Here is a 27,781-nt window from a genome sequence, read left to right as displayed (position 1 = left end):
TATTTAAACTTTATGGTGTCGTACATGCATTAATACATACACAAGTAATTTATTACATTAATTATCAACGTGTAATTAAGTAATTAAAAGTAAAGTAAATAAAAATAAGATATGAAACAAGATAAGAAAAACAAGCAATAAAATAAAACAATATCATTTACAAGAAAACTATGCTTAAATCTAATATTTACAATAATTAACCAATGCATGCAAAATTACACAAGAGCCAAAATATTAATTCTATATAACACATATAAATGTCGAATAATTATATAAATAAATTATATATTTACTTAAAAAGAAATATTTTGTTGGGCAAAAAATAATTGGGGCTTTCTCATAGAAAAGCGAGTCCATATAAGATTTGAGAAGATCGTTGATCTTTATTATTATATTACGCAGTTTATAATAAGAGTCCATGGTATATCCACATATATTACAGTTTTATGTACAAGGAATCTGCTATAAACTACCGATGAGATGGTAATTTTTCCTAAAAATAAATTCAGAAATAAAAAAGAAGGAAAAAATTAAAATAAAACGTAAAAAAGATTATTAGATAAAAAAGGAAATTTCTGATCATAAAAATTTCAGAACATTTTAAGAGAATTCCAACAAAATAAAAAAAAAAATTTAATTAGAAAGTAAAATTACATAAGTACATATATATAAAATAATTTGTTATATATTTTTTCGTTAATTTTAAGTAAATTATAAATTTTAAGTAAATACAGGTATATTCCACTCTGTATATTCGCGCAGATCTATCTATCCGGTAAAACATTCCTTTATCTCTTACAATACGATAATTTCATTTATATAATAACTTCTATTTTTATGTGTTTATCGATCTATAGATTTTTTATACGACACTATATAAATCTCTATATTATTCCTAAAAATTAAAAAATCACTATAATTTCATTAACTTTTTCATTAGCTTTCCTAATTCTTAACCAAATTATTCGGGTTATGATAAAATCTTGCTTATTACAATTAAGTTTTTAATTATGAAATGTTAATTATTCATACTTAATCCTTAATTAATTAAAAGATCAGCCTTATTAAAAAAATAAATATTTATTGCGAATATAAAATGGAACAACGTGTACACAAATTGTCATCAAATTCAATTATTAAAAGTAATTATGCTATGTACTATGTAAAAACTAGAAAACAAAAATTTTAATCATATAAAATATAATTATATAATATAAAAATTATTGAAATATTTAAATATTAAAAATAAAACAATTTTATATAAAAATCAGGAAGACGAGGATTTCAATTATGTTTAAATATAAAATATACATTTTATATTATTAATTTTAATAAAAAAGTTATATTTAATATAAATTAATTAAGTTTACATAAAAAAAATATGGCATAATTACACTTACTTATACTTACACATTTATAAAATAAATTATTCTTTAATTAATATTCCTTTTTAAAGAAACAAAAGGAAAAGAATTGTTTTTAATGTTTGTCAAACTTAATAAAATATTAAGTAAAAAATAAATACTATTTGGATATGATAAAAAATCACAAATTTTTAAAAATTTGTAAATTGAGTTAATATCAGTTTAATATTTTCGTTAAACTATTAATAAAATAACAAATTTATAGGTCGTTTTCTTTATAGTCATAAAATGGCTGACACATTTTCTTCAACTTTCTACGACAGCAAGTTGAAACGCGGAAACTTTCTTCTACACAGTCTTAACAATCTTTCAACCTTTATTATAATATATTTTTCTTAGATTGCATAATCAATATCTGTGCGCAAACTAACAATATGGTGAAACAGTATAATGTTACCTAACTAGATATTCTTTTTACATGCTATCTTCCATTGAAATATGATGTTTCATAGAAGAAAAAACAATTTCTACTAAAAAGAAATACAACAGGAGAAAAATAAGAAAGTAAAAATCTGTGAACCATTTAAAATTACATTCTAAGCTACCGAACTTACAGCATTAAATCTTTGTCATAAAATTTTTGTTGCGAATAAAATATTATTGTTAAAACATTTATTTCATGATTTTTAATATCTAATTTATAAAAATGCTAATTCGTTAACATTAATTAAATTAATTTGTAGTATTAATTTCTTTAGAAAGATCTTTAGAAAATAAAAACATACGTGATCTGATTTAATATTTCTATATTACATTAACATGATTTATTTTGTATATTATCGTATATCTTTTAAACACGAGAATTTGAGTTTGTGTGTGAAATAGATTGGATCATATAAAAATGAAACAACATTCAAGTATAGTCAAGAAATATAAATAGATAAAAAAATCTCTCTCCACAGGAATGAAAGTATCATGATTGAGAAAACACGTTAAACTTGTAAAACTCAAACTCAAAAAGTTTTATCAATATCAGAGTAAAATGTTAATGAATAGATATCACCATTATAAAAACTAAAATAAGATAGTTAATAGGAAATACGAAAAGAGTAATAGAACCAGTGGCAGACCTCTCTCTCTATTAATTAGAAGAATAAAACCTTGATATAAATGTAAATTCTGAATTTTTTTTCATCAATTAATATTTCAAGTTAAAATAAATTTTCAAGATTTCAATTTAAATAAATCTAATATTTCAGTCAATTTTATCTTCAATTTTTTTTTTAACTTTAAACAGATAAATCAAGGAAATATTTTTTCATTGTTCTGTTTTATAGAGATAAAAAATATCAAAAAGTGTAAAATTTTTTAAAAATATTCTAGATATTAAATTTTAAAATTAAAAGAAAGATAAAATACTCAATTTAACATTATTCTATTTGTATTCATATCTAAATATTAACTCAAAAATTGAATTTAATATTGAAAGTAAAACTTGATTTAATAGTCTTGCCACTGTCGGGTAGATACATCGAATGGATACGTCATACCACCATTGGGGTGTGTGCAAAGCGCCGCGATAAGTATATCGTTAGTTTGCGTCACTGTTCGTGTCTACCATTAACCATCAACTTAACCAGCACCAGCACCAGCACCAGGGTCAGACAAGCCCGCACAAGCCGAAAGCATCGTGTCAACCAATGTCGCCACCGGTGGCATTATAGTCCTGGTGGCCACCGTTCAGCAGATTGCGACCGCTACCGTAAATGGCGGTCCTATAACTGTACCTATTAGCTGCGGTTGGCCGTTCAGGGACCGGCGGCGGTATCAGAGCCCCTTCCGCGTTTGCTAAGGATCCGGGAGGTCCGATGGGAACGCCTTCGTCCACTTCGCCGATGCTACTTTCCACCAGTGACGACGGCTCTACCTCGTTGAACGCCAGTCGGGAACGAAGCAAGTAGGCGTATGTCTTGTACCGCTTCAACTGAAAAAGAGTATTGCATAAATTGTTCTGTAGAATGGGATAAAGTGAGCGGATAGCGCTTTTAAATGAAATCAAGTACCTCGTATTTTAAAAGAGGACAAAGAGAAAAGAAATTATTGAATAATAATTAAAAGTCTTTCGTTCTTTGTAAACTAAGCAATTGTTTTATCTATAGAAATCTTTAGACCTTGTTTTCTATTTTTATTGTTTAATAATTACCTCGTGATGCAAATACGCGTCCTTCTCTTTATAATTCTGTACAGTGAGAGCTTTCGCGCCTCTTTCCGGAGGATGTCGTCTGTGTTCGTCCAGTTCTGCCTCTAGCCTGTTGACTCTATCCTCGTGGTCCCGCAATTGCTCTCTCTATCTCAACAAATTAATTTAATTCTCTTTCTCTTCATTTCCTTTAACTATATAATACAACTATATAATACAAAACCAATATTTTAATATTTTAAGATATATTAATAATAATTTCTATAAAAAAATGTCATTAAATTACGATGTTCTATCTTTTAAATTCTTTCCACGCAAATAAACTGAAATTTAAGTATGATAGTGAAATAGAATGTATTGAAGAACGATATTAGAGATTTTATTAATTTACGATTTAGTTAATTATTGAGATTTAAAAAGCTTCACCTTCAAAAGATCATTAAAACTTTCTGAATAAGCATACTTAAAAAAAATTCAAAGAATACTCACGGAATTTAATTTAGTATGGCTACATGGCAGCAACGGGCGCTGGAATTTACGTTGAGAACCGACGGCACCAGCGAGTGGTTGACAAGAAAAGCTGGCGCACACAAAGTTGATTGTGTCAATCCACGATTGCAGCTCCTTCGAATCACTGCACAGACATATGAATATATTATGTATAATCGTGTTTTAAATTAAGAGTTAATTAAAATTAAAATTGAAAAATTAAATTATAATCGCAAATTTAATTTAAAAAAATCTAATTTAATTTTAAATTTAATTCTACTCTCTGCAATAAATTTTTTTAAAACTACGTAGAAATATGTATATATTTACCTCGTCTGAAAGAGATATTCGGCCTGATCAGCTGTCTGTAACCGGAAGACGTGCTGTTTCTTTGTGTAGTCGGTCGCTTTAGTGGCTAATGCATGATGAATACGTATAGCATTGTGTAAACTGTCGTTACGAAAGCCGTGCTCGTCCTTGTGTAAATATAACACAAGCTCGCGTAGCGTACAATAATACATTTTCCAGCCTCGCTTACCGAACGGAGCTGTATAACGCAAATAAAAAAAAAAAAAAAGGTAAGAAACAATATTCAAAATTAATTATAAAATATGATATAAATATTGCAGTTATCACATTTTATTATAAGAGATAATTTAAGAAATACGTACTTTTTTTACCGTTGGAATCGTAACAACATTTGCGCATAACGTAGCCCTTTTTGAACTCTGTAGCGCCCGTGATATTTGGCACGTCGAGAAATGGATTTCCGGTGCCGGCCATTGCCGCCGCACCGTCGCCCTGTTGGATCACCTGGTTCGTCACTTCATCCCCTTCCTCGTCTCTAACAAAAGCCAATTCTTATATTATTGTATGTATATAAATTAATTATATAATATTTTGTTCTTGAATATTGATCGCTTACAAGGCCCATTCAAGAGGAAACGATTTAATGGCGTTGTAAAGCTGCTTAAGCACCTCGCGCGGGAAGTTATCACCATCGTTAAGTTCCGATAGATTTTCGATGAATTCCGAGCATGACATCTTCCGACCGATGTTCTGACCGTGTAGATCCGTATTGAGCAGCATTATCGCGCAAGTCAACGTGTGAACCGCATCTGGATAAATATTAATTTTCATATTATCTCTAGAAATATTATTATTCAATTCTAATGTGTTTTAAACAAATTCCAATTTCAAAGACAAATATTGCACTCACCTTGAGAATTAAAACTACCGGGATTGCAGTCCAGATATCTTTTAGAAAAATGGACCAGAACCCTCTCTCTTTCTTGCGTTTCTCCCGTCAAAGAGAATTGAGCGAGGAATTTTCTGAGAGCCACGTCTAGCGTATCTCGCTCGAAGTTGAAGTAGCGCAGATACTCCTCTGCCACGGCTCTGCTAAAGTCGTTGCTGCGAACACAAAGCATTGCGCATTCATAAAACTGAAACTCTTCGTGTTCAATATTTTATAAGCAACAGTACAGTTGTACAAAGAAGTTTTTACTTTTTGCTAAGGTGCCTGGAGACATCGGATTTCTTAAAACCGTCCAGTGAATAGAGACGTTTGGCCAATCGAACAGCGGAGGGCAAATCTACCGCTTTCGGACTATAGTGAAAGCTGTGCAAGCTCTCGATGTCGCTCTCCTCATCCGCTGACTGCGGCGGTGACGCGCCACTCCCGTGGCCCTTTTGCTCGTCGCCTATTCCACCCATCAAAGCTTCTCTCTCATCCTCGCTTTCTTTCAATTCCTAGAAATTCGACGGTGAATGAGTAAATAATAATAGAACTAATAGTAAGCTTAATACAATTCTTTCAAATTACCTGATAACCCACGCATTCGGGCGCCAAGGATCCCGTGACGATCCCAGGAACTCCCGGGACTCCGGATTGATTTCTTTGTAAATTTTGAGGTGCGGCAGGAGAGATCAGTTCGCTACTGGGGTTTCCCCTTCTCCTCATCTGCCTAGGACTCGTGTTTCGCGGGGTTTCTTTGTCGGGTCCCTTCACTTGGATCACGATTCTATGCTCTCCAGCATCCTGAGGATTGGCCTTTAGCCTCCTCTGGGGCGGTTCGCTCGCCAAGATGGTGGAATCGCTGTCGCTGGGATCGCTCACCATCATGATATCCCTCGCGCTGAGAATATCCATGGTCTCTTCGTCGTTGTAGTCCGGACTGGACATGTTGCTTATAGCCTCCGACTGGCTGAGATCGCCATTAGCGGGAAGATGACCACCCGGGGCGCCGGAGACCCCAGGAACAGTCTGAACCGGCGGGAACCTGCGGGATCCAGAGTTGGAGGACATAACGGAGGATGAGACGGAAGTGGGGGAGGCGGGGGACAGAGAACGCTGCGGGCTTGTCGAGGAGGATGATGAAGAAGAGGATGAGGATGAGGAGCCACCGTTTTGGCAGCAGGAAGCGGCCGGCGAGCTGACGGGCGCGTTGTAGGTCCAAACAATTCGCTCGTTCGACATCAGGCCTTCTGGTCGCGGGTCCAGCAGTGTGTTCAGGCTCGAGGTGACGTCATCGTCGATGTCGATGTCCACGGCGCTCATCGACGGGTCCTTTTGGAACTGCAGATGGTCCTCCGATCGCGAAGTACGCACGAAACCGAAGCTCGAGGGAGTATTCTTGCTAGGATCGACCTGGACTAGAGCACCCGGAGTGCCCTGCGCCCCGTCACGCCTTGCAGCGCCCACGGGCGACGTGCTAGCCGAGCTGGAGGCCTTGTAGGCATTTCCTCGATGGTGATGGTGGTGCTGGTGGCCCAGTTGGGTCTCATTGGGACTGCTGGGCACCGAGTTGTGATGATGGTGATGATGATGGTGATTGTGATTGTGATGGGTGCTGGTGGTGGTGATGGTAGTAGTGTGTTGGTGATTGGGGTTGTACCTAAGGGAGTCGACTTTCCGCTGCTGATGCTGCTTCGGTAGCAAATTACTGCTCTGCTGCGTGCGCGAGAGGTTCAGCATCAGGTCGCCGGTCATCATGTATGCTTCAAACCTGAAAAATCGATGATCACTTTTATTTCTGATACGGTATGTTGCAGTAAATCATTATACATACAAGAAATGTCCAATAAGTTTCACAATTTTATAGGGATAAATTGCTGTTTTTCAATAATGGAAAGTATCTATCAAATCTATACCTAGGAGTATTTTTTTGTCGAGGAAATTTCTCGGCAGAGAGGGGTTCCCATTGGGTCCGTTCTTCTTCCTTGAAATTGTCCACGGGTGGTAGAAGTGCCTCTAGTTCCGACGAGACGGACGCATCGCTGCACGAGCCGTTGCTCCTCGTCGCCGCCACCGGCGTAGGCGTTGACGAATTTGCGGATACTTCCGGCATGCCCGGCGTTTTCCTGAGCTCCTTGTTCTCTATATTGCCACAAGTGGCGACATTCTTCGGATTGTTCACCAGGATGTCCTTCGAAGATTCTGTCTTGCCGTCGTTGGAGGGTTGTGCGGGAGAAAGAAGGCGGCGAACGTGTGCCTTTACTGCAGGATCTGCGTAGAATTTATTTTTAACATCTAAATTGCTCACATGATATTATTACACTTATATTTTTAAACAACAAACGCGACTTAGTTTTTGTCATTTAGCCATTTGATATCAATTTCCTAAGCATATCGATACAACGTTTCAACACTATATCTTTATAATTGAGCTGAAAATTACAATTCTCTCAAAGTTTATTCGAAATTCACTCAAGAATATTACTTCAAACTCATGTTTATTGTCTTCTCATTACAAGCACTTATCTGCCAATTACTTTTAGCTTGAAAATTATAAATATGTACCAATACTTTTTTACTGAAGAAGAATAAAAATTAAAAATTAACCGAGGAATCCATTATAAAACTTATAATCGTGAGAAAAATAGATTACTATTGTTAATAATTAAAATATTTATAAGCTAACTTGTAAGATAATAATATTATAATGATAAAAATATTCTAAGAAGTTTGTACGTGTGTGTGCGTAATAATGATAAAAAAAGAAACGCAAGACCCTCTTTTTAGAAAACGAAAAATTGATGGATTTGTCTGCGAAATTGTTTGCCAGTATTGCTAAATAAATTTAAATGAGCGTACGTTAACAAATTTATTTACTCGCTTTAAACGATGAAAATAATGACATAATAATAAAAGCATTCTGGTGAAAAAACTTGCGAAAAAAAACAACTTAAAAGCATTCCAGGAGAGATCGATGCGGTCGTCTGACAGAAAATCGTTTGTCAACCTCACACATCGTTTGAAACCTGCCCGTGCGAATAATCGCGCGCCCTTGGTCATCGGCCATCCCCTTCCGCAGGGTGGGTGCGTAACTTCCTCTGTTTACCGTGTTTGCTGCTGCGTTATTACAGCGTTAATTCTATTATTACTACACTGTCAGGTTCAAGAACGCGCGCCGACAGTGATCTATCATTAGATCGCTCTCGATCGTGAGAGTTCACCAGCCTCGCGCGATGCAAATTGCACATTTGTGCGATACAACTGATATGAAAGAATTTTATTCTACGAGATTTAATGTATATTAAATAAATATAAAGCTATATTAATATATAATTGAATCAAAATTAAAATACGTAAATTTTATATAATAAAAATGATTTTTACGTAACAGAGATTTTGAGCATTCGCGAAATCTGATATCGTGTATTATTAAGAGGTTTCACTCACCCCTTCGTAGCTTGAGGGTGACGGGATCCGAAGATAGCCGGAGACATTTCAGCACTGAAATAGATCAATAGAATGAATTAATTTTAAAACAACTAACTTTAAAATCTGGGTTTATATTTATACTCTTGTGTTTCTATTTTCATTTACATATATGCCATTGTTTGTTTTTCAAAAGAGATAAATTATATTGTTAATATAAATTTGGTGTAACATCATGTTTTTAAATGTGCTGGAAAACGAAAAGAGTGATTGATGAGGACGCGTTGGGTGACGATAAATCTTCCAGGCAGCAATGTCTGATCTGACTCCGACTTAATTTAGCAGGCCGATGTTTTACTCTATTCACGTGGCTCATTACATTCATCTCGGCCAGTTATAAACTTTGACCTTTAACTGACTCCGCGTCGCAGATGGCATCGTGTAATTGTAAAGACTTACAATCTCAAAATTTATATACATCGCAATTTAATTTAATTCAGAATATAATATTTCGTAGCGTTAATTATAATTATTTACTTCGAAATTTATATTAATTCAATAATTAATATCAATATTAATAACTGGCTTATCTCTATTAAAAAATTAATAAAGTTATGCTAGCTTTTAACAAATTATCTTACAGATTCTATTCTCTGATGTGTTATCAAGTTTAATTTCGATGGCCATGCCAGCTGATGAGATCTATTTCTTGACTAATCCATTGTAGATTACGACATTGAATTACGACAAATTGCGTTCCATCGTCTTGAACGATGACGTTTAATTTACAATAAATAATGGAATACAGATGCAAGAAAAGACTGACTGGCAACACAAGGACGAAGAAAATCGCATATCAAGTGTCTCAAAAGTGCAAGCTAAATAATATAAACAATAAAAATATAAAATTTAGCAGGATCTATCTTTAAGCCGAGTCTTAGAGTTAATAAATTTATATTATATTTCTATGTATACGGTTTTAGAATAATCAATGGGGGCTGAAATAACAATAATTGAGTTTCAATTCGACGAATCTTTGTTTTAAAAATCAATATGGGTGCATACAAAGCATTCTCACCTTCTTTTGTACTGAATCGATTGACGTCGACTTCGTTCACCCTGAGTATGACGTCGCCAGCTTCGACCTGAAAAAAATCAAACAAAATCATTCCCATGAAAATTGTGTATACACGATACAAGTTATGTATACGTTGCACACCAACACATGATTGTATTTGCTTAATTCTCTTTGCTCATCTCCATCCATGGTATTTAATTGAATTCATTAAACCATTTCACTCTGTTTAATTCTCTGATATAATAATATACATACAATTATCCAATCGCGTTAATGTAATTATCGAATATGTGCCGATCGAAAATGCACGCGGTCCGCGTGAAAGTCTGAAACCAAAGCGAGTCCTGTTACGAAATGAAGTCGGAGGCGAGAAAAGTTGAGCGAAAGGATTCCAGTTTATCCGCACCAGTTTTCTTATCAATCAACATCACGATTTGCCCGTTCATTAAAATGCAGAACTATTCACGTTGTTGCACGCAAAGATAGAACAGCTTGATGAAATTGAGCATGTTTAACGTTTAATATTATAATAAATACTCAGGTACAACACATTTCTTAAATTAAATGTTAATTTTTCAGAAGTAAATTAATAATAATACATATTAGCATACAATATCAACTTTTTTAAATGAAAACTACGATAACAATTCCTTTAAACACATTATCTTTTAATCTCTTTTATTGTTATATAATTACTTTGATAAGTTTCTTTACACAAAATTGCAAGCTGCACCTGGTAAAGCGGTATATATTCAATGTAATCGAATCTATCCTCCCTACAATGTCTCCCTAGGAGGAGATCAAGAGGTCCATAGCAGCACGACAGACAAGACGCGAGTCTGGGCATCCAAAGCACTTTTAATACACTTTAGAGAACTTTGAAAATTCTTCGATAGCTGAAAAAGCATTCACGATACGCGATCGATGAAATGCGACTGATCGTATTTCAGTTGGAAAATGCAGGTCTCGGCCACTGGCCAAATGTATTTTCGGACCTCGCAATGACATTGACTTTCCTCGGGCCGTTAGCCAATAAGTCGTTCCTCACGCGATAATGCAGTTCAAGCAAAATCATTGTACGCCTATATATTGATCCTTTTACTGGTCAGTGAGTGTACATTTTTTTAAGAAAAAAAAAAAACCAATACCATATGATAATAAATGTATGACATAGTAATTGATGAGTGGGGGAAGAAAAGGAGAGTTTCTCCGAAGTCGAAATATAATTAATTAAAATCGAAAATTGATTAAAAAGGTATAGGCAATCGGTATTAATTTCAAATCATAATTCCAATCACAGAGGCTTGGGGGAAAATTGAGTTTCTTGAAACGTGCTATATAAACGAATAAATGCAAATCGCCCTTAATCAATCTGAATAATTCAGACCAGTTATTTCAATAATTCATGAATAGCACGCGGAGGATGTCGAAGGAATCGCAGTTGATTTCTACGGAGATCGAAACGATAGAATTATTTGGCGGAGAGAAAAGATCCTGCGACTCAAAGAAGAGACAGAACGATGAGGACAAGACCGTCAAATTCCGCTGTGATTTCCCTTCGACGCCCGTCGAAGTAATGCTGGCGAGAGGTTGGACCCAGGTAATTTTAGTGCTACGGAATATGTTTATTTTTTTTCCTAAAAAAAAAAAAAGAAAAAATTTCATTAAAAAGTACATAAAAGGAGAATTTTAACATGCCAATTTATTGCAATATCTTGTTCTCTATTTACTTTATTATTAATTGCCCGCGCATTAAATTTCAGGGATTTATTAATTGAATTTTAAAGAGAATTTCAAGAAGATAAATCAAGAACTCCTTTTTTTTTTTTTTTATAAGAATGAGATATCTTAGAATTAATGTAATAATTAGAGAGTTACTTTTCCCTTTATTCTTCGAGATAGTCAACCCTGAAGATGCCAGCTGGCATCTATGGTGGTGCGAAACGGGCGATGTGTTGCGGCAGGCGCTTGATAGAGATCGGAAGAAGTTACGTCCTCACCAGCGGGTGTCGCACTTCCGCAACCACTACGAGCTCACGCGTAAGAATTACCTGTGTCGCAACCTCAAGCGCTACCGGAAGACCCTTACGAGGGCCGGAAAAACGGCCGAAGCCTGCATCTGCGATGCTATGCCTATGACTTATGAGCTACCCAGCGACTACCGGATGTTCGTCGAGGAATATCACAAGTAGAATTGTTTATTTATGACCATTTATCATTTTATATTAATTAAAACGTGTTCACTTTCAATTTCTATGCCAAAAATTAATTGCCTCTCATGATTCTATCTTTGTTTAAATTTTATCAGTATGTTCATATTTTCACACTGTGTTACAAATGTATCAAATGAAATTCTGATTTATACACTGATGATAGATAATAATTATAGGCAGCAAGGAGCTACGTGGATTGTCAAACCAGTGGCAAAGTCGCGAGGCAGGGGCATCTTTCTGTTCAGAAAATTGAAGAGTCTGGCGGAGTGGAAGAGTAGAGAGGTCAAAGCTGCCTCGCAGCAGCTGGGAACCTCAACCGAGACTTACGTCGTTCAGAGATACATAGATAATCCTTATCTCGTCGCAGGTTCAACTTCTGACTTCTCAGTTGATCTTCTTCAATTCAATTTATATTTTAATATATTGGGTTGATTCATAAATAAGTGCCGTTTTAATATTGAAATTGAAAATTTTATTCAATTAAAATGTTACAATAAATTTTAATCAATTGTGCATTCACCATTATTAAGTAGAACTTGTTCCCATTTAGATGGCAATTTATTAATTCTTCCCTCGAAGAATTCTGGAGGTTTTGATGAAAAAAGGTATCGACAAAGTCATGAATTGCTACATCATTTCGGAAAGTTTTCCAAAATTCAATGCATTTTGCAGTGACCTGAACAGGCAGGTCTGTTAGGAGAGTAAAAAGGGTGTGGTAAAACCGACCACGAAAGTCTCAGAATTTTTTCTTGGATTACTTTTACCTTATGATCAAAAATTCATGACTTTGTCAATATTTTGTTTCATGAAAACCTTCAGAATTCTTCGAGGAAGAAATTAACAAATTGCTATCTAAATGGGAACATATTGTACTTAATAAAACACAATTGACTAAAATTTATTGTAACATTTTAAATAAAATTTTCAATTTTAATATTAAAACGGCACTTATTTATGAATCATCCAATTAACGAACCTTTCAAAAATCACGTAAACTGGTTCCATCCATTATATACCATTATTACCATTATATTTTATCTCTGTCCAGTGACGAGTAATAAATCTCTGATTTCAGGGCGAAAATTCGATCTGCGCATTTACGTGTTAGTGACATCATTTCACCCTCTGAAAGTCTGGCTGGCTAGGGAAGGCTTTGCCCGTTTATGTGGCCGATTGTTCGACCTGGAAAATATCGGAGATAATAAAGCGCACTTGACAAACATGGCAATACAGTTAAAGACAGATGAAAATACCAAAGGTATCCCGTCGACGGAAAATGAAAGTCGGAAGCGGGACTGCAAATGGGCTTTGAGCAAGCTTAAAGATTACTTAATAGTTCATCATGGAGCGGAAATGATTGAAAACTTGATGCAACGCATCACAGGTATTTATGAGATATTATTTCGTTCTTAAATATATATAGAAATACGTGATAGTTATTTTTCTTCTAGGTGTGATAATGGCGAGCCTGTTGGCAGTACAACCGGCTATTATGCAGGATCGTAACTGTTTTGAGCTCTATGGCTATGATGTACTGCTGAGCGACGATCTGCGACCTTGGTTGTTGGAGGTCAATGCGTCCCCTGCCTTAACGGGCACTGATAGCGAGGACTATCGTCTCAAGTTCAACTTGGTCGACGACGTTCTCAACGTCCTCGACTTCGAGGTGCAGTTGAAATAAATCTTTTTACCTACAAAGATATATTTAGTTATTTATTCATTTCCGATAAGAGTCATTTTTTATCATCTCTTATATATTTCTTTAAATAGAATTTATTCTATATTATATACGAAAAAATAATTCTAAAAGGATATTCTACATAAGTTGATAATTATGCCTAAAGGGTCGTTTCAGCGGTCGTGAGACAAGAATCGGAGGGCTGGATCTGGTCTGGGACGATGGACCAGTTTGGACCAACTGTCCGTATCCCGACATTCGCACAGAAACTGTGCCCAACGATTTCAAGAGGCTCAACATCTTCCTCGGAACGCTCAATGATCGTCAAGAGCAGCTCTCTTTATTGAAAAGTCAGCTGATCGAGAAACGTAAAGCGGGACAAAATTATTCTCCCTTGGTGCAATATTGCTTAAAATAAAGATAAACGGGTTTTAAGATATCTTTAAGTTTATATTTTAGAATTCTTTATATAACGTCAGAAATTGACTCTGATTTACTTGCTGTTAACTTTTATTGTTATGTGAGATATTTTTCTCTATATTAAAAATCTAAAAAATTTATAACCAGCATTTTTTAGCACTATTTCTGATGCTTATTGAAAAACATAAAATTAAAATATTAATATTAAATAGCAATAAATTTTAGTTTGACATTATTTTTAGTGATTAATATTAATTTAATGTTTGTGCTACTTTATTTTTGTCTCTTATTCCTAGCAAATGTTTAAAAAATTTGACCACAAAATTTCTACTCATTTATTGCATTATTCGCGAAACTATGCAGAAAGAATGCAGCTGATGCACTCTCGTTTTTTACATCATCGTCTTCGTCATTTTTTCCTCCAGCGTCAAAACTAAATTTAGCTTCGTAGACTCGTGCGAAATTCGTAACCAGCCTTTGACCATTGACTAGCCTTTTCCATTTTCAACAAAATGTTATTTAAGTTGTTTATTTGTAACATAAAAATGATTTAGCTACACACTCGAGTCATTTAATCAATCTTTCTTTTCTTTCAGACAATAGCAAGGCTTAACAATGTAAATAGAGAGACAGATAAGATAATTTTATCTCTTTAATGCTTATGTTTATCTTTTTTAATTTAACATAATTTTAAAAATAATAATAATTTAATGTCTTCAAATTTATAAATTTTATCTGAATTAATTATAAAAAAATCGCAAATTATTACTATTAATTTAGAAGTAACTTTATTTGAGAATTATAAATTTAATTTTAAAAAGACGATACAGAATACTTTATTTAGTATTAATTAAATAAATCATTTAAACTAAAATGCTTATAATAAATAGTATTTTAATTTAATTGGACAATTATCGTCAATTCTGCTAATTATTGTATTTTTAAAAATAACGTTAAACACAAAGTTAGAAAATAAATAATGACCAATACTCTTGTTTTTGTAATAAAGTGTCGAAACTAAAAATTCCTTTAAAGATAATATATATTATCTTTACAACGTAGCCAATGTATCACGAGTGTTTAGGGTGTGCTTAGAACTGATCGATTCTTATCTGTGTGTATCAAGTGTGCTTTAAAGAAGACCATCAAGAAGAGCATCATCTTCTCCAAGTGCTAAAGTGTACTTTATCCTTCGCTTTTATAAGTGCACGAAATGCTCGTAAAGCAACTACATTCAATGATACATTCTGTAGACAATATCTTCTTTTTTTTTTCAAAGAAAAAAGAAAATTAAGCACTTAAATCACGTAAATTAAACTATGCTTAACGCATAACCAGTCAATATCGTTACGAATACGCAACGTTTTCTTTTAAACCAGTGTGATATCACTTTGCAGAGCTTGTATATAAAAGAGCTTATGACAGTTTAATTTCTTGCAGTTCCGTCTATTCATTCAGTGCTATTCATTTCAATGCTTATTCATGTGTTTATTCTTAAAAATTAATTTCCGATGCTAAAACGATATGCAAAAAAAAACGCCAATCGTCGCATTTCTTCATCAAAGATCAATTTTCCACTTGCCATAAATATGCAAATATTCTCACAAAAATTGTCGCGTTTCGTAAAATTTATTTACAAAAATCACTTCCCCCTTTCGCGTCCGCGCGAAAATCGACCTTACAACATCAAGTTCTGTTTCATGGTGTCCTGTAACTCACCTTGCCGCTCCTGGCCGCCGGCGAGTTCTCGACGATGTCGTAGATGACGTGGGCGGCCGGTAGGCCCGCCGACGCCGAAGCGCCGAGCAACGAAAAGCCGAAGGAACCGCCGGAGCCGGAGTCGCCGCGGCACAGGGTGACCAGCAGCTCCTCCTCAGCCATCACAGCACATTGATCCTCACCTCTTTGCTGTCATTTGCCGCGCGTCACGTTTTCACTGTTTCGCACTCTTCCCGCACTTCTGCACACAATCAAGCAAGATAAAGGGTAAAGGACGCACAACTTTTATTTGGGTTATATCCTCGTCCTCCGCCCTCCTGTCTCCCAACGACGGTGTATCCTATCCCTCGGGCACGCACACCCACGCGCGGGACGAGGAGGCGCCCTCTCCTCTTCCTCGCGCCGCACTGCGAAACGATCGTGGGCTACGATCGGTCTCTCTCGCTCTCATTCCATTGTGCAGAGAAGAAAGAAGACACGATAAGCGCTACTCGAGATTCACACTGCACACGCGTACGCGACACCACTCCCGCGGGAGCAGGTTAAACGGCGAGATAGCGACACGGCGTTGTGGATGGGCGCAACACACTTGGTAGCGTCGCGAATCGACGAAACTCTCGCAGGTAAGTACAATATAAAATGAATCTCTTACCTGAGCTAACCGGCTGACACCCCGCGACTGACTGAACGAGCGCGCGGCGCCACCTGTGCGTGCCGCCGGTCCTTCACCTCGTCGTTGCTTTCTTCCACCAAAGTCTCGTTCGCCAATCACGTGACGCGACATGGTCAGGAGTGTATATGAACACGGACCCACGGATGTTCTTTATTTTCTCAACGCGCGTGTAAATGGCGCTCGAAATCGCAATGGCAAGATTTGTCTCGTGAAAATAATTCACTATGTACTTTCAAGAGTAGACATTGTATACAAATTATGCCGGAAAAGTAATTATGCGTAATATTTAATTTGATATAGTTTGCGAAGGGCTTTCATTGAATTGGATCCAGCATTGCATCAGTTGCTGGTGATTGGTGCAATTACCAGTCAGCCGAGTGCAACCGAGTGAACATCAGTGAACATGGAGCCGTTCGCACATCTCGTTAAAAAGTCTGTTCCAAATTATTTGGCCGCTTTACCTATTCCTGATTCAATAGGAGGATGGTTTCGTCTGGGAGGTAATTTCTTTGCGCCACACTTCGCATTTTACTGAAACAATTAATTACATTGCACTGTGTGCCAATTTTAACATAACCTTTCAGTATTATGTATTGTTGAACTTTCTTGTTGATTCATCTTGTTGATTCATCTTGTTTTTTTTTTTTTTATCATATCAGTAAGAGACTGGCTCGCACTCTTGCCGCCTACCGCTCTTCTCGTGGGATTCGGATATATGTCCTACAGGGCATTTTGCCCTCATGGTAGACCCGTGGTGAGTACTCGGTATCTCATATTTATTCATTCTAGAAAATATCAAGGACGACAGCAAATCTATGTGGATCTATTAGCATGTGATTAGAGAAGTTATGTAATTTCCAGATGACTTTCTTTTTTAGTTTGGGTTTGTTATAAATTCGCTATGAACTTGTCCATTATTAGAGGTGTCTCACAATTCACAATCTTGTATAAATTTATCTGAAATATTTTTATTTTAGTTTTATAGAATCTTTATTTAGGCTTTGTTATTCAATTGGAAAATTGCAGATGACTGTTTTCAACGTTTTTGTTAGAAAAGATTGATTAATAAAAAAATTCATTTAGATTGAAGTTATCTTGCTTCAGTTAAATTGAAGATATCTTACTTTATTTTGAACATAGAAGATATAATATAATGAGCATAATCAAAATAAAAATCCATATAATTAATAACATTATTCTAATGTGATTAATTTGTTTTGCAGCCATGTGGTCGTGTTAATCTAAAAGTAAGGAAGGATGTTGCTAAAGTAGTAGATACTGTTGACATAGAAGATATCTCTGAAAAGGCTGTGTTTTGTCGTTGTTGGAGGTCTGAAAATGTAAGTTTCTTATAATTTAAAAATCAAATAATATATCTTAAATTTTTATTTTATCTTTTAATATAAGAAATGGAATTTTAATCGGTTTAACTACTTTGAAAATATGATTGCAAGGTATGTGTAAAATAAAAGAATGCCTTGATTTAGGTTGATACACATTTTTACAATTTCTTGACACTTAGCAATTCTGAAAATATATACAAGAAAGTTATTACTATTTATAATAAATTTAGATTTATTTATGTCAATATATTGCCTAATTTCTAATTTTTTAATTGCTGAATGCTTAATATATTAATTGGATTTAATCACTTTTCATATACAGTGGCCGTACTGTGATGGCACTCACGGGCGTCACAATAATGAGCACGGCGACAACGTGGGTCCGCTCGTCATCACAAATAAAAAAGCCTAAAGATTGTCATCACATCTGTTGTTCACCTTTGTAAGATATTTATGCGCCACAGTGTAGCTAGATATATGATGAGGGATTCAATATATATGTATATATATATTTATACCCTTTTCTGTAGATACATTTTGTAAAATATCGTCTTTGCCAATTTGTTTTTTAAGATGTCTGGGAATTTTAAGGGAAGGATTATAAATAAATTTATTTCCTATATATACACGGTTTTATATTGTTAGGTATATTGACTATTGAAAAATAATTCCTTTTCAGGTATATCTGGAGCAGTTATTTTTTAGCAAAAATATTGTATATAGGACGTATGAAATTTATTATACTACTTATTATTAATAATATTTTTACAATTGTAAATTCATCTACTTAATTATACATGTAAATTTAATCTTAATGAAAAGCATTTTTTGACTACAAGAATATATTAGTAATTTATTAAATCCGCAATATTTACATCTCATAGTACAATTTATTAAAATTGTAGAAATAAAAATGTAGCACTTAAATAACAAAAGTCATTTTTAATATTTGAGATGCTTAATAATAACTAATTTAACTTCACAATTGCAAAGTTTTAATTATAATGGCATAGCAGATTTGTTATGAAAAAATATTCTATTTTACATTAAATTGCACATACTTGGAAAAAATACTATTCACAATTCCAAGAATTATATTTAGCTTAAAATTTCTCTATGCACTTTTGTAACATATCACAGATCATTAAGACTTAACATTGCTTTGTAACAACTAAACTGACATTCGTGAATTAACTGTTTTCTTCAGATATTTCTCTGAGAGGTAGAGAGATATCATAACTGTAAAAAATTATTTATATATATTTTCAGATCAATAGCTGCTGGTCTTCTCACATATTTTATTTATTGTGTGATTTTTACTTACCTCGAAGTGATGCAAGTCGTTTGCATCGAACTCTGAGTCATTGTCTAACAATTGTCGATTGTTGCATTTATATCTGAATAAGGATTTATTAAAATATAAATAATTTGTAAGTATTAATAAGTATTTTACTTTAAAAAAAACAGTTAATAATTAATTAATCATTAATCGACTTACTCAAAATAACGTTTCCACACCATCACACTGGCGTAGATTATCGATATCGTTACCACAAATGTGAGCATCATGATCAACATGATCATTCCCCATGACGTTCCTTCCTTATCTTTAGATTTCTGTGCTGTAATCTCTAAATTATTCTCTAAGCCTGTATCTTGAATATTATTTCTGTTATTCATTAATGATATTGTAGCATTCATATTTTTTCCATTACTTTTTTTATTCATCGCTGTAGTAAAAAAAATGAAAAAGAATTCTTATATGATTGAAAAGAGTTACATTATATAAATAAATTTAATAAAAATAAAATAAGTATTGAAATATTCAAATAAAAAAATCTAAAAATAAATATACAAATATAAAATAAATAAATGAGAGAACTAAAGTTATATATATTCACATGTATGTTATTTGACTTTCCTGATTGTTAATATATTTTAAATTATTTTTATGTTAATATTTTCTACAACAGATCGCGGAGGTTTGGCGCTTAAAAAATTATGCTGTCGAATAGACCGAATTCAATGGAAGTAAAGAAGAGAAAAGTAAGATTTAAAGAACGATTTACCTATAGTGGATGACGTATCTGCAATCTCTTCCGATGTTGTGTACAAGGTAAGATTCAATCTTTTTCGAGTGGCCTCGTCTGCTTTATCGATGCTCTTTATATTCTTATCTTTGGGAAAAATTTTTGGGGGGTATGTATTGTTATACATGAAGGTATTTTGCTTTGTTTTGTTTGTAACAGTCGGCATTTCCTGTGATACTATACAAACAAAATAAAAAAAAGTACATATCGTGAAATGTAAAAATTGATCTTAAAAGATCTTAAAATTGATTAAATGACATTGTGCCCTACGATTTGCTGTCGGCTGATTGCTCGCAGTATCATCTAATTGGACGACGATACAGTCGAGCATATCCTTCGCTTCATCCGTCAAATGACAATTCGTTAAATTCCCGTTCTCCTTTTCGTTTTCCAAAGACGTCATTCCATTCGGTAAGTGTTCAGGTAGCTCAGAGGAATTTTTTACGTCTGACGTCATTTTCTCTACGATCGATAGATAGGTAATGATTAGCTTATAACGAATTTTTTTATCGGTTTTTATTTATCACTGACGTATCGTGACTCAGTAGAAATTCGTTTTTACAGGGTGACGAAAAGCAAAGTAGTATCCCGGTCTCAGTGTCGATGCTAATAAGAATTTTTATTAGTGCAAATAAAATTGTTTTTAATAAATGAAAGGATGAAAAATGTTTTATATATTAAGACACGTTACAAAAAGGTGTTGAAATTAACAGCAAATATAACATTAAATTCTTTTTTCCATTGATTAACTTTTTATGTACTACATAATTAGAAATATTTATCTTATTTATTGACCAATTAATTTTATATTAACCATTTTTATTGACAAAATACTCATATTGAAAGTTAAACTGAGTTATTTCGTCGCTTTTGTCACCTTGTATAAGCAGGCTTCTCTTGCTCCATAACATTATGCAGCTAAGCACGCGAGGTGAATATTAAATGTCAATCAAGCGGCATATAATTGTAACAAAGTAAGAGAGAGTTCGTTGCACTTACCTCTTTCATAGTCCACCGTCGTTGCAACAGTTTTGTTTGTCATTGACCCACCCGAATGTGGCAATACGCTTCTTTCCAATGTCGTGGAAGAAATTCCGCTTGCTAGACATTTGATTATTTATTTACATTAATTCTACGATAAAGTTTAAATATTTATTGCAAAAAAATATGATAAATATAATCTCGATACCAACTTTACAAGATTGAAATAATTTATATATAAAAAAATTGAATTCTGAAATGCATGATTAAACGAATTAAATAATTTAGATAATAATTTTATTTTACCGAAAATTGAAATCATGAAAATAAGGGTCCATTGTCTTTGCAGCACATACACACACATATCGAGAATCTTAAATATTTTTCTTCAAGGACTTTGATAAGATGAGATTGCACTTTTCTTCAACCAGTAATTTGTTATCACTGTCGTGTCGTGATCGACCGGCTGAAATCAACAGCGTAATTAGTTTTGTCAGCTTTTTTAAAGGTAAATATTTAACAATAAAATATCTGAAAATATTCTAAAATTGTATGTTTAAATAAAATATTTTAAAATAATTTTATTCATATTCATTCGTATACATAATAATGTGTTCTTTTTTTATATATTTGAATACAAAAATAAATTAAGTATAATTAATTAAACGAATAAAATAAAATCGAAATTAATATATTTATAACGTATATAAAAAAATCGTTTCTAAAAATAGTATTTGTTCTATAAGGACTTATTCTGTGAAGCCTAGAATTAGGTTGTAAGGATTAACTTTTGTAGCTGTTGAAAAGATGAATTTGGGATGCACGATTCGCTTTTGATGGGATTGTAAAGAATCCAACGAGAATGCAGAACACGTGCTTGTGGTTCACTGTGACAAAGTAACCGTGCAAGTCAGCTCCGTTATTTTGCTTCTTTACATGGCATATTCGCGCGTCTTCATTTTCATTCCAAGAGAGTCACGTTATTATGCCGCATATTGAATATAAATTTATTTTTTATATAATTTTTACACATATATGAGATGACAATAAGGATATTATTGAAATTATTTAACTATTTCTTGGGCATAAATGCCTAGACTTGAAAAAATCAAACAGTTTAAATATTTTAAAATATTAAATTTTTTCATTAAATTGTTTTATGTAACTTTTATATTGCATATACGCAACAAATTTCTTCTATTTAAGACTATTTGATTTTTTTAATTGTATGCATTTTTTCATAGATAATAGCCAATTTGTCAGTAACATCTTAACTGTCAGCTTGTACTTTTGTGTACTTAATATATTTAATATATTTAGTAAATATAATGTATTTAATATATAAATGATGTGTATTAAAAGAGAATATTCTTGTTTGATAAAAATACGTAGATATAAAATTTCGTAATTTTGCAGCAAACTAATTTAACAAAAGAAAAAAATACACATTTCACAGAACAGTAACAAATTGCTCGCGTTATATGCAAACATGCAAGGAATGGAGATAGTAACTCATTGTAGCATAACGTCATGTTACGTGCTATTAGCATGATTACAGTATTATGATCGTGAGTTTCGTATTTAATAATGAAAGCATGAACGGCGTAGCCAGAAATTCCGTTAACAGGATTTTTTTAATTATTATAAATTTTATTCTCGTTGAACAAAAATGTCAGACGTAAAAACCGGTTATATTATTCGATTAATTATCATATATATATATTTTTTACAACTCAGTTAAATTCAGTACATATTATAGCATTTGCAATATTTATTATTATACTATCATTTAATGATAGTAAACTATTATAAAAATAATTAAAAGTTATATGCAATTTACATCAACAAATAAACAAAGTTTATATGCTATTTAAACTCAAGTAAAATTTTACACGCAGCAAAGTAATTAAGTAGCAAATTCTCAAATGAATATTTAACACAAGTGAGACTAATTAAATATAAAACTAACAAATGTTTAGTATGAAATATAATTATATTGTTGCTTATTATACACTTTATTTCATAAAGTAATTAAAAATGCGTACATACCTTTGTCAAGCATGAAGAATTTCTCGATTTTCTAGCATTTCACAAATTCTTGAGAATCTCAAATTTATAAGTATAATCCCTAGATTTGTTTATTATTGCATTCATACACACACTTATCACTAATATTATTGCATTATTTTATTTCTTTTATAATTTATTATGTTTTAATGATTTATTTTAATTTATTACTGTTACGTATTTATTATGCATTTTTTATATTGAAACTTATATACATTTTTACTTATATATATTTTATAATATGTCGGGTAGTCAATTAAATTATTTTAAATTATTATTAATTAATTTTTTGGTATACTTTTCAACACGTCGCAAAGAACTTTTATCGTGAATAATTACACGCTGTATCGAGGTCCGTCTTGGACGAAGACGATCGCGAACTGCGGGATTTCACAGGTTCGCGAACCGGTGATGTGCGGATGCTATATACTGGGTGTCGTGAAATTTACAGACACGACTATAAATAACTGTATATGTTGTGTAATAATTTTTATAATGTATAACTGAGAGTAATGTTTAAATGCGACATGAGTACTTTATGATTTATGCTTACTTTATTAATGAACGTTTGTTTAATTACTTTTTCATCACTTTGCTTAATTAAACTAATCATTAATATTTAATTATCAATTAATCTTAATAATTAAATAAACTCTCATTGTAGTTCTAATCAATTTAATTAATGGAAAAGCAATTACAAATGTATTCCAAATTGTTTGATAAAAATGTAATATGATAATGGAGATAATGTGCGCGTTGTGTAATGTACATGAACTATGGATGAAGCTTTTAAGCTTGAAACCCTGCAAGAATAATTTGATTATTCGAGCAGAACGCTTCTTAGAGTTCTTTTTATTCCATGGCTTTGTTATACTTAATGAATCATCAGAAACGACGCAAATTATTTTTTTTTTTTAATTTTTTAAATTATTCTCTTCTGTTCTTATACTTAAATATTCTTTTTAGATTTTAAGAATATATGAATAATATCGGATATAATTGATAATTCACTAATTTATTTATAATTGTAATTTTAACTATAATTTAAGTAGTGACTGGCATCGTACATAAATATACGGTGTCTCGAGAAACTCCACTACGTTAATAAGTCATTAATGAGCGTAATCCTCATTATTGATCCCCTTATCTTTGCGTAGACACCTCATATGGTTCTATATATAGAAAATACAACGTGTAATACATATATAGTATATGTAGTACTATGTAGTACATATTAATCTATTCCTAATATTTTATAGCTTTTTTCTATGCATGCTACATAGTATCGCACAGTAAAACTCTTACTTTTAATAAAGCTTTTGATGTGTCTTAATAAATTATATAATAATTATCACTAAGTTTGCATATTAAATGATTAATTGTTGTCCAACGTCATGTCGATGTAATTAGAGTGTAACATTATGAACACCATTGTTTCTCTCAAAAAGGCACCGTGAATTTTATGTGATTTTTATACAGAAAAATAAGATTTATAGATATTTTTAACTCGAAATTTGTTTAAATCAAAACGTGTATCTAATAAGTAAAAAATTAACCCATTAACAAGTAAACATTTTCTTAATATTGAAATTAACAATTTATTAAACGAAAAAGATTGATACTTTGCCAATTATAGAAGCAATAGAACACTTACGCTTTGGTTATTGAATGTCCATAATGTAAAAATTTGTAAAAAAATATATAAAAATATTTTATATTTTTTAAACAATATACTTTGTAAGTGAAAGATGAATATAAGAAAAGCATGTGTCATTGTAAAAATCAAGAAATAAAATATTAAGGTAACAATGTTCATATTATTATCACAACAAAAGAAAACATTAAGATAACAAAGTGTGCATTACTTGTACAAATAATTTGATTTTGCGCTTACATAATAATATAAATAATATAAATATACATAATTCGAAAAAAGAAATATTATTTATATTTCTACTACTATTACTAATTGTATAAACATGATTTCTTCCTTCGAAAATGGATAATTATCTAATTAATGATAGCAATCTGCTCTCTATTAATTATAATTTGCAATAGCTCCTTTTTAAATTAATTTGTTTTCTATCTACAGAAATTCGCAATAATCTTTCTCTTTTTTAGTTGTTCTCTGTCTTCTATCCACAGAAATAATTAATATATCGCATATATTTTCTCTGCAAATTTTAAATGCCATGCGTTTGTTTAATATTATTAATACAATACGTAATATTCTCGGTGTAATTAAATTATTTGCGGATTTTGTGTATCATATATATCCTAACCATGTAACAAGGCTCGCCGATTTTTATTGTGGATTGCAATTTTAGGATATAATTATTATAAAAATATTTTTTAATAAAATATAATTATCCCGCGTCCGAGATGTATCATTTTCTTCGCAAGTCCACAACGTTAATGACGGTCGTTACATCCAGTTTGCAGTGTTTTGCTTTCTGAAAAAAAACGCGTAAAATTTTCACATTACCATTGCGAACAAAAAGTAACATTAAAATGTTATTATTAAATGATCATAAATCATAATATATTTACTGTATATAACGGTGGTTCGGTGGGATGTGGATGAAATCCGGTTTTTCTACAGTTTGTAACATAATCTAAGCCATAATCTGGCGTTAGAATAAAGAATCCCGTTCTGCAAAGAATTCATTTCACAATAAATTACGAGAAAACAAGACAAGTTCTTTAACTTCTAAGTTCTGTTTAGTTCTATATAGATTTACTTTCATTTATGTCATACTTACTCGTCATACTTGGGTGCGCAAACTATTGCTATCGCTTCAGCCATCATAAGTTGATAAGCGCAGTGCGTGTGGAGATCCACGCTCGATAAGAATGCAGTCTGTGTAGGATGCGTCTGTAATTACGTAATGCATAACATATTGATAAAATAGAAACACATAAATAAATTTAGATAATCCTATTTGAAAAAAATTCTTATAATACAGATTTTTATTTATTTAAATAAAGTAGAAAACAATGAATCTTACGTACGTGAATCCAGCCGAGGGTGATAAGATTGTGCTGATCTTGATAATCAAAGATATCTTCTTCATTATGTGTAGTGCAAGAGTCCGGAGTGCCAGTTTGTTCCGGAATTAATAGATGCGTCACTAGCAATTTGTTTCGTTCCAATTTACCAGCCAAAATGCCACACGTCTCTTTATTACTCATCGTATTGCTGAAGGCGAGCTTCAGGAAGTCGTGCATTAATTTACTTGGTAGAATGACATCACGCAACGATAATCCGTCGCTCGTCAATAAAGAGGGTTTCGTCGAACGGTCCACTACTGGCGTTTTCCTAAATAAAATATTTCATATCGCTATTTATAACATTAAATATGATATATTTTTTTAGTATTTTATTTTTATGTAAAGAAACTATAAATTTTTATGTCAAGAAACTATAAAATAAAATTCATAAAAAGTTTTATTAAATTGTAAAATTAATTATAATTAATATCAAATTGCTGACACATTTAAATCGTGCTAAAGTTTAAATATCATACAAATGTAATATATCTTATCGATCTATATTATCTATACTAACAGACCTAAGTGCCGATAAGCAAAAAATTGTTTTATTTCAACGTATAGTGCAAAAAAATTTGAACGAATCTTTCGTTATAACTTAATATGACTACGAGTGTCTTTAATCAGTAATTGTAAGTCATATATTTTAGTAGAAACTTACATGTCTTTGGAGGGCTTAGACGTTTTGTCATCGTTTGAAGGACTTATCACAGTCTTAGGTATGATGGAGGGCAACTGCTTACTCTTTACCTCCTCCGGTACTACCACATTTGCACTAATAGCAGCCTTTGCTGCTCTAACAGCAGCCAAAGCATCCATTTTATTTCTTCTTTCTTCCTCCTCTTTTTGCCTGAGAGTAAAAAAATATAATAAAATTAAAACCAAAAGTATATTAATAAAAGTTCGAAAAATGATAAAGAATATTTTTTTGTATTTATATAATTACTTGTCATAATATTTTATTAAATATTTTATATATATATATTTAATTACCTTTGAAGTTCTTCTTGTCTTAAACGTTCTCTTTCAATTTTTTCTCTATCCTTTAAATCTTTCAAATACTTGTCTAGCTCTGCTTGATACTGATTAAGTAATTGTTTTTTTAGTTCTTCTGCTTTAGGAATGATAGTTCGTAAATCTTGCTTATTCATCTCCTTGTCCTTAGCTGATACACTATTATATTGTGGATGATTTCTTATCTTATCCACAAAAAGTCTACAGTAATGAGAAAAATTAAAACTTGCCTACTTATGTAATTCTTAAATTTGTTATTATAAACAATGAAATTTAAAATATAATTATGGTACATAATTTTTTAATACAATTACTCATCATTAATTATTACCTACGTTATAAACTTTACATATAATGTGTATGCGTTTTCATAGTTGCCTTCCTGTATGTTCATATTTGCAAATCTGACCATTTCCACTCCACTACGGTAATATCTAAAAATTGAAGATATTTTTTAATTCTTCTAAATTTTTGAAATTTTGAAGTAAATGTATTATTTATTGTTTTATTAATGTTGAACAATTATAAATTTTTATACAATAAATTATATATGATCTCTTATTATGTTTTACCTTCTAGGCGGAGTATTTGGATCGACCTCCACCTTAGAAGCTCGTTCGAAGAGGTTTTTAAGTCGTTCCTTGGGGTCTAAGATACCCATTTCTTCCCAAGTTTGCTTTGCCTTGTCCATCTTTCAGGTTAGTTTCACTATACTTGTAATCTAACAAACGTTTAGAA

General features: G+C 32.4%; 5 protein-coding genes and 1 long non-coding RNA gene across 13 annotated transcripts; 3 read left to right on the top strand and 3 right to left on the bottom strand.

Moving 5' to 3' along the window:
• Positions 1-358: 358 nt before the first annotated feature.
• Efa6 (Exchange factor for Arf 6) lies at positions 359-15,986 on the bottom strand. Of its 2 annotated transcripts, none has more exons than XM_012368947.2 (13): positions 15,825-15,986; positions 9,795-9,861; positions 8,738-8,791; positions 7,207-7,561; positions 5,879-7,061; positions 5,561-5,805; positions 5,273-5,466; positions 4,979-5,171; positions 4,725-4,897; positions 4,384-4,600; positions 4,054-4,198; positions 3,568-3,711; positions 359-3,348 (listed from the first exon to the last, which is right to left on the bottom strand). In XM_012368947.2, exons 1-13 carry the CDS (start codon positions 15,984-15,986, stop codon positions 3,058-3,060), a joined length of 3,423 nt encoding a protein of 1,140 aa, XP_012224370.1. In that variant the 3' UTR covers positions 359-3,057. The 2 variants fall into 2 exon arrangements, with proteins under 2 accessions (XP_012224370.1, XP_012224372.1); XM_012368949.2 differs by lacking the exon at positions 15,825-15,986 and adding an exon at positions 10,528-10,646.
• On the top strand, positions 11,200-14,187 carry LOC105673370 (probable tubulin polyglutamylase TTLL9). Its single transcript, XM_012368958.2, has 6 exons — positions 11,200-11,394; positions 11,693-11,982; positions 12,184-12,374; positions 13,083-13,391; positions 13,459-13,673; positions 13,852-14,187. The coding sequence occupies exons 1-6, from the start codon at positions 11,200-11,202 to the stop codon at positions 14,101-14,103; spliced, it is 1,452 nt and encodes a 483-aa protein (XP_012224381.1). The 3' UTR covers positions 14,104-14,187.
• Positions 15,987-16,306: 320 nt separating the features above from the next.
• On the top strand, positions 16,307-18,266 carry Cisd2 (CDGSH iron sulfur domain 2). Its single transcript, XM_012368957.2, has 5 exons — positions 16,307-16,447; positions 16,798-16,997; positions 17,157-17,251; positions 17,721-17,837; positions 18,163-18,266. Exons 2-5 carry the CDS (start codon positions 16,901-16,903, stop codon positions 18,250-18,252), a joined length of 399 nt encoding a protein of 132 aa, XP_012224380.1. The 5' UTR covers positions 16,307-16,447; positions 16,798-16,900; the 3' UTR covers positions 18,253-18,266.
• Positions 18,172-23,371, bottom strand: LOC105673367 (uncharacterized). Of its 7 annotated transcripts, none has more exons than XM_012368954.2 (8): positions 22,961-23,371; positions 21,218-21,377; positions 20,930-21,031; positions 20,201-20,392; positions 19,910-20,107; positions 19,339-19,570; positions 19,165-19,237; positions 18,172-19,079 (listed from the first exon to the last, which is right to left on the bottom strand). In XM_012368954.2, the coding sequence occupies exons 2-8, from the start codon at positions 21,273-21,275 to the stop codon at positions 19,074-19,076; spliced, it is 861 nt and encodes a 286-aa protein (XP_012224377.1). In that variant the 5' UTR covers positions 21,276-21,377; positions 22,961-23,371; the 3' UTR covers positions 18,172-19,073. The 7 variants fall into 7 exon arrangements, with proteins under 7 accessions (XP_012224377.1, XP_067210331.1, XP_067210332.1 ...); XM_067354230.1 differs by adding an exon at positions 21,700-21,864 and having other exon boundaries at positions 19,023-19,237; XM_067354231.1 differs by adding an exon at positions 21,700-21,798 and having other exon boundaries at positions 19,023-19,237.
• Positions 21,278-24,315, top strand: LOC105673371 (uncharacterized). The gene is made up of 2 exons (XR_010890001.1): positions 21,278-21,419; positions 21,658-24,315. It is a non-coding gene; the product is annotated as an uncharacterized lncRNA (long non-coding RNA).
• Positions 23,975-27,758, bottom strand: LOC105673375 (STAM-binding protein). The gene is made up of 8 exons (XM_012368966.2): positions 27,616-27,758; positions 27,379-27,477; positions 27,023-27,244; positions 26,691-26,879; positions 25,991-26,297; positions 25,741-25,853; positions 25,529-25,631; positions 23,975-25,431 (listed from the first exon to the last, which is right to left on the bottom strand). Exons 1-8 carry the CDS (start codon positions 27,732-27,734, stop codon positions 25,366-25,368), a joined length of 1,218 nt encoding a protein of 405 aa, XP_012224389.1. The 5' UTR covers positions 27,735-27,758; the 3' UTR covers positions 23,975-25,365.
• Between the last annotated feature and the right edge of the window lie 23 nt (positions 27,759-27,781).

Source organism: Linepithema humile, chromosome 4, assembly GCF_040581485.1.
Source record: "Linepithema humile isolate Giens D197 chromosome 4, Lhum_UNIL_v1.0, whole genome shotgun sequence".
In the NCBI taxonomy this organism is placed as follows: Eukaryota; Metazoa; Arthropoda; class Insecta; order Hymenoptera; family Formicidae; genus Linepithema; species Linepithema humile.
This window is presented reverse-complemented; position numbering and strand designations above follow the sequence as displayed.

What these genes read in the sequence shown, in the direction of transcription:
- Efa6 (XM_012368947.2), bottom strand. Translation starts at nt 15,986, where the DNA reads ATGGCTGAGGAGGAGCTGCTGGTCACCCTGTGCCGCGGCGACTCCGGC. An exon ending in CGGTAGTTTTAATTCTCAAG is followed by an intron (nt 5,172 to 5,272) that starts GTGAGTGCAATA and finishes ATATTTATCCAG; the next exon opens with ATGCGGTTCACACGTTGACT. An exon ending in GCCATACTAAATTAAATTCC is followed by an intron (nt 3,712 to 4,053) that starts GTGAGTATTCTT and finishes TTGTTGAGATAG; the next exon opens with AGAGAGCAATTGCGGGACCA.
- Cisd2 (XM_012368957.2), top strand. Translation starts at nt 16,901, where the DNA reads ATGGAGCCGTTCGCACATCTCGTTAAAAAGTCTGTTCCAAATTATTTG. An exon ending in AGGATGGTTTCGTCTGGGAG is followed by an intron (nt 16,998 to 17,156) that starts GTAATTTCTTTG and finishes TTATCATATCAG; the next exon opens with TAAGAGACTGGCTCGCACTC. An exon ending in GTTGTTGGAGGTCTGAAAAT is followed by an intron (nt 17,838 to 18,162) that starts GTAAGTTTCTTA and finishes TTTCATATACAG; the next exon opens with TGGCCGTACTGTGATGGCAC.
- LOC105673367 (XM_067354230.1), bottom strand. Translation starts at nt 21,275, where the DNA reads ATGTGTGTGTATGTGCTGCAAAGACAATGGACCCTTATTTTCATGATT. An exon ending in TTTCATGATTTCAATTTTCG is followed by an intron (nt 21,032 to 21,217) that starts GTAAAATAAAAT and finishes TCAAATGTCTAG; the next exon opens with CAAGCGGAATTTCTTCCACG. An exon ending in AGATACGTCATCCACTATAG is followed by an intron (nt 19,571 to 19,909) that starts GTAAATCGTTCT and finishes TTTTTACTACAG; the next exon opens with CGATGAATAAAAAAAGTAAT.
- LOC105673375 (XM_012368966.2), bottom strand. Translation starts at nt 27,734, where the DNA reads ATGGACAAGGCAAAGCAAACTTGGGAAGAAATGGGTATCTTAGACCCC. An exon ending in TTATATGTAAAGTTTATAAC is followed by an intron (nt 27,245 to 27,378) that starts GTAGGTAATAAT and finishes TCATTACTGTAG; the next exon opens with ACTTTTTGTGGATAAGATAA. An exon ending in TCACCCTCGGCTGGATTCAC is followed by an intron (nt 25,854 to 25,990) that starts GTACGTAAGATT and finishes ACGTAATTACAG; the next exon opens with ACGCATCCTACACAGACTGC.
- LOC105673370 (XM_012368958.2), top strand. Translation starts at nt 11,200, where the DNA reads ATGAATAGCACGCGGAGGATGTCGAAGGAATCGCAGTTGATTTCTACG. An exon ending in TGGCGAGAGGTTGGACCCAG is followed by an intron (nt 11,395 to 11,692) that starts GTAATTTTAGTG and finishes TTATTCTTCGAG; the next exon opens with ATAGTCAACCCTGAAGATGC. An exon ending in TAATCCTTATCTCGTCGCAG is followed by an intron (nt 12,375 to 13,082) that starts GTTCAACTTCTG and finishes CTCTGATTTCAG; the next exon opens with GGCGAAAATTCGATCTGCGC.